The 12355-nt window shown below is 36.2% G+C and overlaps 1 protein-coding gene across 2 annotated transcripts in view; it reads right to left on the minus strand.

Moving 5' to 3' along the window:
• Positions 1-12355, minus strand: part of ROBO1 (roundabout guidance receptor 1) — a 1168413-nt gene that overhangs the window by 334431 nt on the left and 821627 nt on the right. For both annotated transcript variants that reach the window (XM_025375994.1, XM_025375995.1), the window contains one exon: positions 1184-1510. In XM_025375994.1, coding sequence (XP_025231779.1) covers positions 1184-1510 — 327 coding nt within the window. The remainder of the gene's footprint in view (positions 1-1183; positions 1511-12355) is intronic.

The following is a 12355-nucleotide window of genomic DNA, read 5'->3' on the forward strand; positions in this document are numbered from 1 at the left end:
CAATTCTCAATATTTGTCATATTATATACAGCAGGATCCTTTCAAGGGAATGAAATCATTTTGGCTACTCCTTGAATGTAGATAGAAAATAAAAGAAGCCCAATTCTTATTCAACTGCAGTACAAATCTAGCCTATAGACACAACAGTTTAATGGTTAGTCAATAAATCCTTCTTGAGGGTAATTTCAAATAAACTGTATTTGGTGCTAGTGTAAATAAACTGAACCACCAACTACTTGAGGATAACATACACCTGTTTCCTTCCAAAGGCACCCCACAGTGGCCAAGAAAATAAAATATAAGGCATATACTCATACTTTTTTGATATAGTTTTAATAGAAATATATTTCTAAGAATTAGAAATGGTTAAAACCCTAACTTAAACTGCCAGTTGAAAGTATTTTTCTCAATGAAGACAAATTTTTAAATCCCACGGTATCTTATTTATAGACAAATTCTCATATGTAGATATGTATAAATGCATGTGTGTGCACGCGTGTGTGCGTGTGCGCACGTGTGTGTGCGCACGTGTGTGTGCGCGCGTGTGCGTCTGCGTGTGTGTGTGCATATGCATGCGTGCGTGTGTGTGTGTGCATATGCATGCGTGCGTGTGTGTATTTTTTGGCTATTCACAGCCATGATCCCACTACTGATCAGCATGGGAGTTTTGATCTGTTCCATTTCTGACCTGATCCTGTTCATCCCTCCTTAGGCCAACCTGGTGGTTCCCCATTCTCAAGAGGTCACCATACCGATGCCAAACTCAGTTTGGACACCCAGTGGGCAGGGTGCAGTACAGCCCAGAACTCCTGGGCCCAAGCAATTCACTTGCCTCAGTGTCTCAAGTAGTTGAACTATAGGCAGCACATGGTCCCCTATTCAATATATTTAAAAGTAACAAAGGAGGGGGTAGAACAATTTTAATAAAATTTTCCAACAGAAAATCACTCCCAATCAAAAGTCAAATCATTAATCAACGCTGTGTAAATCCCAATTTAGCTTGAATAACAAGTTAGGATGAGAAACACAGAAAACTCAAATAGTAGATTGTATTCATATATAAAGCTAGAGATTATCCTCAGGTAAGGCCTAGGATACAAATTCGACTTTTCATTGCCATGATCAAACAAATGAGGCCATTCTGCCACCCCCCTGCCAAACACAGAAAGCCCAGTTTACTTACTGGCTACTTCCAGCGATGCATTGTGGCTCACGGCCTCTCCAAGGTAATTCCTTGCTACACAGACATAGACCCCTTCATCAGGTCTACTTTTCCGTCCATGTACTATACGTAAGAAAAATAAAGATCCACTTGGCAGCAACATTCGGTGTGAGCGAGGGTCATCTTTGTCTGTCTCCACTCTCTCTCCCCCTTTATACCATTCAATAGTGGGTGTGGGGCGGCCTTCGGCTTTGCAGTTCAAAGTTGCAGGTTCTCCTTTTGAGACAATCAGGTCTGAAGGGTGTTCAACAATGCGAGGTGGAAAATCTTCCTGACGAAGACGGGAGCCTGCAGAAGAATTGACAAAATATCTTCAAATATCACTTGAAAACAGTTAATTGCTCATTTCAAAAGCATCGGCTTAACCATTACTGTTTAAACACTGTGTAACATTGGCCTACCCTTCCTACCCTATTTACTAACAATATTTCTGGTGTCTGCCTTGACTACACCTTCCAATTTCTGAATCCCTTTGAGTCTCCACTCAGAAACTTCTCTAGCCTACACACTGTCTGTGCAAATCCTGTCTGCTCCTCAAATCCCTGATCCATAAGTCCTTTCAGAACCCATTACATTGCCTGTCTATATCATGCATGTGCCTATTTCTGCAGAGGAATGTGGTAGAGAAGTACTGAATGGCTTCCCGAGTATTACAAATAATGGCACGGTTCCCTGGAATCTCCTTTTCAACAAACAGCAGTCAATACTTTAACAAAACATATGCTATATACTAATGAACATTTACATTCAAATGTATAATAGCACTGTCCTTTATGTAGACTTTTATATGTTCCTAAATAATAACAAGTATATATACTTCCCCAGTTTTATTAATAAATTTTATTAATAATTTATATTTTAATCGACTTCAGAGGTGAAATGCTAAGTACCTGAGTTTAAATAATTAAATATACTATTAAATGGTAAAGGATGTTGAGGGGCTTCATTCTGCACCTTACGTATTACTTAATAAATGAAGCCCTGAGTGTCTATGTCATTTAAATATTTCATGTGTCTGTACCTTATTGTTTCCAATGAGATTATAATCTCAAAAACAGGAATGATGTTTCATATTTTATAACATTCCTATCTTATTTCTGCTTATATAGAGGAAATACGTAAATATATCAAAGATTTCTCAAATTCGACAGCCAAAGGCCTTACTGAATAGAGTCCCAAAATTTGCCCTCATCTAGTATTTCAAGGTCCATGAATAAGGCAAAGTAGACACCAGTCTTCCTCTCTTTCTGTCCCCTAGTCCTGCCCAAATTCCTCCCAAAAAGTTCTCAAATTAATCTGCTTAGCCTCGTCTCTATAGCCAGCTACCATCCCAAGTCCAATTACCGTCCCTTTCTACCAGGATGTAGGAAAGCCTCTGAAATAGTTTCACTTCAGTGTAGCCAGATGAAGGCTCTGAAATGCAAATATCATGTGGGTTGTCTTCTACTTCAGTGGCTCTTAAAATAAACTTATTGCTCTTAAGGTAAGTCTTTAACTAGACCTACAAGAGCTACCATGTTCATTCCCTGATCCAGCTGTCTAGACACTTCCTGTTCCATGCCTTTCTCTGCTGTCCTCAGCCTGACTTCTGTTAGCTCCACAGATACCTTGCACATCCTACTGCCACATGACTTATGCGTGCCACAGGGTCTGGGCTTCAAAGAATCTTACGGTAGAATACACCTACTCTTATTTCAAATCTCTGCTCTCCCTAATCTTTACAAGAAAGTTAAATGTTGGTTTTATAAACCTAAATAGCACTACATAGCTACCCATGGTAAGAATGATAAGAATCACAATATATAAATCTATTTGTCTGATGCTATTTGTCTGTTTTTCCCACCCTTCTGTAAGATCTGCGGGTCTGGTTTTGCTCACGGTATTTCCCTTATGCTTGGCAGAGTGCTGTTCACATTATAGTACTCAGTAAACCATGTGTTGAATAAATGACAAAAAAGAATGAAGTGCTGACAAGAATGACCTAACTAAGCAGAATGAGATGAAGTTTAAGAATCATGCATTCTATGACAAGACAGGAAAATATTTTATTTTAAAAAGTTTTAACTAATATGTATACATTCAACCTTTAATAGACTGTAAGGCCTACGCGAGGCTTACTTGTACCTGTTTCTAATTTGTAACTCCTCCAACTAATGTTTTTTCTTAGTGAAATGAATTAATGATAATAGATCTATTATTTATGTCCACCATGAAACAAAAATTATAATTTGAAATGCTAATAGTTTTATAATCTGAAACGCTAATAACTTTAGCTTAGTGCATATATACAGCATGCTATAGATTCTTTCAATGAAACTAAGCTCTAGAAAGGGAGGAAACAAACCAGCAATATAAAAGAAAAAATTACTTGGAAACTCATATTCTCTAAGGCTATGTTGAAGCCAAGTGAAATTCAGATTGGATTTTAGATTAGTCGTAACAGTCAGTGCTATACAACTTCAGAAGATTAAGTATTACAGTACGTTCTTGGCCTTTACCCTTGGCTGGAATTCTGAAAGGTGGATGCTAAGGAGGATTGACTGCTGAGGAGATATTTAATTAAAGGAACTTTTATTTTAAAATCTGAAAGTCCATTTCAGATAGAAAATAGGGATATATAGGTTGTCATGAGAATACAAAGCAGGAGCACCTAAGATTGCCTGAGCAAGACAGAGAAGAAACTCACACACACTACATTTGAGATAAGCCTTGAAGAATGAGTCAGAAAGGGAAGACAGGAGATGATTTCACCCAGAGGCACAGGTACAGGAGTATGTGCTACACTTGCGAGACCTGTAAGTGGCTTAGTACGGCCTGAGTATAAAGTGCATTTCGGAGATGGTGAAATATAAGTATGAAGACATAGCTAAAAGAAGTAACATCTTGGGCTTTGTACACTGAGCAACAGTTTTGGAACCCAGTGGAAGGCAACCAGAAACCATTAAAAAATTTTAAGCAAGGGATGGGTATCATAAAGGCTGGTTTTAAAGAGCTCACTATTGGCAGCATGAAACTGGACTTAACAGGATGAGCTAAGAAGGAATTAGTGAGGACCCATTTCAAGCAATAAATCTGAAAACCAGGGTCAGGTATGGTGGCTCATGCCTGGAATTCCAGCACTTTGGGAGGTCAAGGCAGGAGGATCACTTGAGCCCAGGAGTTCAAGACGAGCCTAGGCAACACAAGGAAACCATATCTCTATAAAAAATGTAAACAATTAGCCAGGTGTATGATGCACGCCTGGAATCCCAGCAACTCACGAGCTCAGGTGCAATGATCGCCTGGGCCTGGGAAGTCGAGGCTGCAGTGAGCTGAGATCGCACCACTGCACTCCAGCACAGGGACAGAGGGAGACACTGTCTCAAAAATAAAGAAAGAAAGAAATCCGAGAGCCAGAATCTAGCCATTAACAGACAGAAAGGAAAACAGATGGAAGAATCTCAAGATATTAATTCATAAAATCAACAGAATCTAGCCACTGACAATATGGAGGAAAAGGAAATGCAAATGCACAGGATGGAGAAGAGGTAGAGAGTAGTGAGTTTCCAAGTTTCTTCTCTCTGTAATGGGTGAAGAGCAGTCTCACTGAAGGTAGGGAATGAGAGAGTGAAATTTGGTAAGAGGAAGAAGGGCGAGGAGAGAATTCTATCCAGTATGAGACATGAAGAATTTGGGATACTTCTAGAATATCCAAACGGTGTTGACAAGCTGTCAATTGTACGTCCCTAAGTTTGACCGCGAAAAAGAAATCTCAGCTGGAAAGTCAATTAGAGTAGAGCCACTGATGAAATCCACAGGAAAGATCAAAACTGTCTGGGGAAGCCCAGCTGAGTAGTCCCAGCGCCTCGGCAGGCTGAGGTGGAAGGATCCCTTGAGCCCATGAGTTGGAGGCTGCAGTGTGCTATGATCACATCTGTGAATACCCACTGCACTTCACCCTGGGCAACACAGTAACACCCCATCTCTAAAACTGTTTTTTGTTTAAGTCCAGAGGGATTATGTACAGGAAGTAATGACCAATTACAGAATCTGGATGTCACCCAGGCTCCACTAAAGTGCAGTGTTTCTGAGGGTTTGCTCTGTCCCTAATTTGCCGTCCCCTATAGCGAAACCACAACCAAGTATGGCTTTGGGAATGGAACTCAGGACCAAGTTATTACCATGATGTTTGTACAGAACAATTCAGTAAACATCTCAGCAATAAAAATGTTTTCCATATTATTAAATGAAAAATTTCTCAAAAGGCTCTAAGAATACTCTTTCTTCAGATTGTTGCTAGGCATTGCTTCAAGGAAGAGCTGCAGTTCTCAGGGTGATCAGTCTCTGCTAATGCATATTATGATGTACAAAAGAGGGGTGTAATACGCAGCATTTCCCAACTTATTTGGCCACTGAACTCTTTTTTATTTATTTATTTATTTTTTGCAGAATATCCCACTGACTGAACTTTGCTTCTAAGAAACACGTTTCAAGAGAAAATATACACTATCGAGCATGTGGTAATTTGAGGAGAACGAATAGGATCAGCAAAAAACCTATTATTTGACTATTAAGCCAATACCTTTGGAGGTTATAACAAAATATAGAAATCCCACGTTTCTCATAAAGTATAACCTTCAGAAAAAAGATCTTCCAATTTCTGAGTGATATTTATGAGTGATTGGCTAACTTCAATAATAAAAACCATAAATGGTAATCATCATCTTTATTTAAAAAGTATAATGAAGTATTATTTGTTATAAAGTCTAAGCAGGAAGAAAAGGAAAAGAATACTACTATTAATTATCCACCATCTTCTCTACCACAACAACAACTTTATGATGTGTGTGTTGTTATATCTGTGCCCATATGGAGGAACCGAGACTCTCAGCTGTCATTCAGCTGGGAAGTGGCAGTGCTGGAGTTCAACCCTAGTCAGATTCAACGTCTTTGCTCTTTCAAACTATTCCATAACTACTGCATTCATTAGTTAAAATCCACAGAAAAACATCCTTGTTCATGCTTGCTTCCAACACGGGAGGTGTTCACTTTGATTGCTTACTTTTAAAATAGAGATGATAAAAACATCGAGAAACGGCCACACCTGTTGACATCTGTTGTGTTTCCCCATGCACAGCATATCTATCTGCAAACGATTTCACAGTTACTTCATTCAGCAGAGACCCTGGTGACGAATACATGGAGACAGAAAGCTTTCCATGTATTGTGCCATCTTCTCCAAACACGAGCTCACACTGCTCAGTAAATATCCTTACATGATCAGTTTCTCATATGCTCAAAACCTCAATTCCTACACAATTGTTTGCACAATTAAAATTCAATATCATTGGTTTCCAACTCTTTTTCTGCCCATATACTTCAGGGTTTTGAAAACCTATATCATAAATATATATATAACCTATATATATAATATACCATATATAATCTATATCATAGATAATATATAACTCTGACTCACTTTCTTAAAGGAGAACTTTAAGGGAGTTACACCAGGTCAAATATGGAAGAGCATATATAGATCTCAGAAGAGTGCAGATGAAAGGCTCCAAGTACCAGATATCAGTGATTGCAATCTTCCGCCCTAGAAGTGGTGTCCACCTTCACTCTGTCACATTTATAATATTATATATTTATGTACAGTATACATATAATACTCTTGACTCATTATTCATAACAAGCTTTCTCTCTTCAATCATAAATTCCACATTCCTATAAGACATCTGATAACCACCATTCTAGTAACGTTCTAGTTATGTTAATTTGTATATATTTTATGTAATAAGATACAAAATCTATATCCCAATTGGCAGAACCAACTTCCAGGTTTCAACCACATTCTGCACAGTAAACATAATAGTTACAAAGGGGGGGGGGGAACCACAGACTGATGACGTGAGGCTTTTAAAAAGGAACAAGGATGATACTCTCGCTGATACTGTCAACTGCCCTCTGCAAGAATCCTGATAGAATCTTGAGAATTCACTTCAGGCAAGACCAGCATCAGGGAAAGGGCAGGGGAGGATTCCTTCAACAACTGCCCAGTTGGAAGATAAAATGTAAACATGAGTGACTGAAATATCTAAATATTTACACAACCACAGCTGGAAAAAGATATACACGTAAGTGCTAAGTATTTCAAGGAAATATATCAAAGTCACATGAGATTTATGATGAGGAAACCAAACTCCTAGTTGGATGTAAACTGCTTCCCCCTCTGAGAGGTCACTTTTACACAAACACAGAACGTAACCATTAAAGAGACTGCTCTTGTTACTATTCTGCTGAGGTAAGCATAAACATATGTATTAAAAGAATTCTATATATAATTTTATTCTTTATTCATGTATATGATTTTATATTTTTTTCTAGCATGACATTAATATTTATCTTATGGTTTTGTTTATTTGTGTTTCAGGTCTGTTTCTTAAGAGACTGAGAAAAAAGAGTATTTATTTTATTAGTAGTTTTGTTTTGATCCAACTGTTTTCATACTCTGCTGTATAAAATTAGAAAACCTAAAATGATTAAAATATCTGTCTCCATCAAATATCATATTAATGTATCCTGCAGCACAAAAATTCTTATAAAACTTCTAAAAGCACAAGAGGAACAAATTCAGTGAGTAGCTGACAGACACACCATAAATATTAATAGACAATTTGGCGACATCTGTCTCAGGTGGGGACAGGGATGTATAGAATTGCCTCAAGGCAATTATATATATAATATATAAAAACCTATATATTTATATGTAGGTTTAAACCTATATTCTTAAAAGAGCCTTGCTGCTTAACACTTTTATTTAAGTTCCATTTACATTTTAAGGAGCAGAACTGCCTCCAATTATTAACATAAATCCTATCATGGGCACTAATCCTGTAATTTTCCTGTCAGAATTTCATCCTACAAGAAGACATTTGGTAAAAAATAAGAAGGCAGCACCCATTAATTACTCACTGTGCGGAGTAGATTTAAATATCCTCTATTAAGTTACACACATTTCCAAATACTCATGCTTACTATTGAAATAAGAAGTATAAAAACAGTCCACACTCTACAAAAAAAGCTAAGTACTTTCACCTGAAATTATATATAGTACATGAATACAAGGAAAATGGAATGGATTATAATAACTACATGATTACTATATTATGCCATTTTCCTCAGCTACTTTGTTTTATCCTAATGTCTCTTGATGATAAACTTCTACCTAAGAAAACACTATTTAGAGGAGAACTTCTCCAGCCAAAATTTAGAATAACCCTAACATTTAACTGAGTGCCACTGGTAGAATTTATCATCTAAAATGGTTACCAAAATAGACCAAAAGGAGTTCCAAGAGTGAGTGCCTGGTGTTTCTGTAATATTCCTAAAGAATCTAATATCGTATGGCTATGTCTCCAGAGATAGGAAAAAGATTGGCAGTAGCATAAGTTAAATTTTAGAAACAATTTTGCCTCCCCTCTCCCATTGTTAATAATATGTAGACAACTAAGTAGGAGAGGCTTCTCTGTCATGAGACCCAAACATCATAGAAGCTGGAAGGGCAGTAACTGCACAATTGTCACGACTGAACCAATTCAGGCAGGATTTCATCCTGAGCTGTAACTAAGGGAATTGGAAGGTTGAAGCTGGCTAGCTGAGTTCATTTTTCCTATTTGCCCCTTAGTAAAATGCTCAAGTAACATGCAAACTGAAGAATTTTACTTTCTGTAAAATACCAAACAAATATATTTGCATGTGTTAAAGTTCAAATTCTCTCAATCTCCCATCCACCAATCTATCCTTCAGTTGTTTACCTGTATATTATTCCTGTACTGTAGTATGAATTGTGTTAAGCACTGGCAGCACAAAGAAACATGAAATAGAATCCCCGATCTTAACAGCCTTTTAAGTCTACCAAGGGAGGCAGAAATATTAACACGGATAAGACTGAAAAATAAGAGCCATACAAGATAAGACAATAGTAGAAGAAACTGGAATAAAAGGAAGAAACAGCGTGAGGGTGGAGGGGCATAAACTACTATAACATCGAGGGGGAAAGTAATTAAAACTAGAGACGAGATTCAAATGGTCTGGGTTCAAATCTAGCCTCTGGAACTTCTGAGTTGTTTGAACTCGAATAAATTGCTTAAACTCTCTGAATATTAGTTTCTCCATCTGTAAAATGAGGCTAAAATAATACCTACACTTTATAGGTTAGCATAAGTTCTAATGCGCAAAATAAGATTACATTGATCCACGAGTTGGAACCATCAATCAAGTATTTTGGAAGTCGTCATAAGCACCATTATTTGATTTTAGATTCTCCTCCTAACTCTCTTCTGGAATTACATTAGGATTCTTAGTAATCTGTAGAAGAATTAGTTATTTTCCCTAGATTTTTAAGAAGCACTGAAAATAAAGCTAAATCTTTAGTTTTAGTTGAGCATTCAACTTAAAATAATTTTCTGCGTACACAGGTCATGGCAAGTTTTGGCATAATTCCAGCAAAACATCATTCAAAGGAGAGAAAAGAAAAAAAAAAAAAACTAGAGCATTTAGCATAGCCAACTTATTGTTTTACTGAGAAGCATCAGAGACTGACTAACTAAAGCCATCTATAATAAAGCACCTCTGTTCCTTGTGGAACACATTCCAAATATATCCACTGAGTAAATGTATTGCTTTCAAAATTTTAAAGACACACTAGTGCTTTTAAAATATTACTGAGTGAATAGTCATGTTGTTTTTCATTTCCTTTTCATTAAAAATACAAATATACTATGGGTAGCCAGAGTATAGGCTGTTTGTAATTGTGCATCCATAATACTCATTCTAATGGACCAAAACATTTAGGTCTGAAAATAGAATATAATACAACAAATATAACATAATATAATATAGTGGCTTATTTCAGCTGTTAGAACCAATCAGACCTTTGAAATGTTCACTGACAAAGGAATTTGGGCAATATTTTCAATGGTGAAAAACAGTATTTGGGTGGTCCTATGATTTTTTTATTGCTATGGAAATATAGTTAATTATAATCTTGAGTTTTCTTTATATTAGAACAAATTATATGGTACTGCAATCAATGTGAATCTGTGCTTCATTTCTTTCTTTACAATATAGAAATAGCAGATGGTTATATATTTGAGCCAACAATAACCTCAATATACAGAACATGAGAAGATTCCTCTATTGAAGTGGCAACTTAAAAATACTCTTAGAACTTATAAAATAAACCTTGCTTACCAAAACTACTTTGTTCTCAATTTAAATTTCTAAGGAGAGAATATTTTTTTTCTTAAGTTAATCTTACTTTTGTGTCTAAAAACTTTTTTTCTTTTTTTACTTTTAGGTTCATGGGTACATGTGCAGGTTTGTTACAGAGGTAAACTGTGTGTCATGGGGGTTTGGTGTACATATTATTTCATCACCAAGCTGATAAGCATGGTACCCGATAGGTATTTTTTCTGAACCTCTCCCTCCTCCCAACCTCCACCCTCCGGTAAACCCCAGTGTCTGTGGTTCCCCTCTTTGTGTCCATGTGTTCTCACTGTACAACCATGTTTTTAAGCTATCCGTTTAAAGTACGTAAAAACAAGTATGAATATAACAAAATTCCTTAACCATAGGAAGGTTTTTAAAATGATCATTAAAGTAATATTTTTGAGTTCTTTGTCTAAAGAGTTACATTAGATTTTCATGGAATCTGTATATTATAGATACAATTTGCCAAAAGTCAACAACCTAAAATCAATTAAAGTACTAAAAATAAAGCTTTCAACTTTTGAATTAGGCAATATCACTTGTGTTATACTTCAGTAACCCTTGATTCTAGGTGGGTTACTAATGTCTGCAAGATAGCATATGGGATTGCAATGTTAAGGCTAACTGTCTAAAAACAATTACACTTTTAGAAAACAAAATACTTAAAATAACCTTTTAAAGGATTACCAAGAAATCCCTACAGGAATGCTGTCAACTTCACTCTTTTTAAAAACTCAGTCACTACTTCTGACATGAGTAAGAATTTCTGAAGAAAACCTTTTACACACTAGCAAACTAACTGCATTCTTCCTCTCCTGATATCTTCCTCATCTCTTTCTCATTATATCTTGGCTTTAGCTCTTGCAGATTCTAAGGGCACCCTAACAAGATACTGAGAAGCAGCTTCTAATCATTTAGCACACAAGATATAGAAATCTGAAAGGTATTCCAAATGTTAACTTAAAATCTAAATTTTAAGTAATCATACATACTTAAACAGCATCTCATGGTACATACTTCAGTAAATATTTAAATGAGTAATTAGTAATCTTTATTTTCTAAAGGGGTAAGTAAATAATTCATCATTCCAAAAGAAATGTCTAGTTGATCTAATAGACAAAATAAGCCATAAATAAAATATTTTAAAAATTATTAACATGTATACAGCTTAACATATACACAACTTTTAATTCAAAAACATTAGAATCCCCCAAATTTTCCTAATTCTAAAAACATTTTATTATTGAAAATATGTCTACATGCATGTATCATTTTGTATTTTAATGCAACTTTGAAAGGGAAATCTATTACTTTAGTAACTATCTTGAGAGTGGTTTAATTCTTAATTTTGAAGGAAGAAAGCCATAAAAACAAGTTTTGTTGAAATACTTGTGTTTAACTAAACAATTAACCATAACTGAAATATTTCCACATCCCCATTGCCTGGAACAGCACCTAGCATGTGGCAGGTACTCAATAAACATCTGTTGAATGAATAATCGATAATAATGGAAGAAGAAAACGTTAAGTGATCCCACAGGTATTTATACCTAGTGGTATAGACAAGCATCATTCTTGGAGCAGTCAGTGTACCTCTGAGCCGAAGAGAAAATAAGGAATAGGCTTAATTCTGCTTATGGGAAGCAGAAATCCACAAGGGAAGGGAGCCCTGAAGACACAGCCTTCCTGTAAGCAATCGGCGATACAAGGCTCTTGGCCCATTCATAGCTGGAAGCTCTCTTTAAATTTAATTCTGAGGACACTGACATCTGAAACCGGAACACAGTATCACGTGTGGTATAAATACGAGAATTAACAGAGGTGTAAGTTGTACAATTCTAGCTTAAAAGACAGATTGAGGAAAAGAGAGACAGAAAA

Source organism: Theropithecus gelada, chromosome 2, assembly GCF_003255815.1.
Source record: "Theropithecus gelada isolate Dixy chromosome 2, Tgel_1.0, whole genome shotgun sequence".
Taxonomy (NCBI): domain Eukaryota; kingdom Metazoa; phylum Chordata; class Mammalia; order Primates; family Cercopithecidae; genus Theropithecus; species Theropithecus gelada.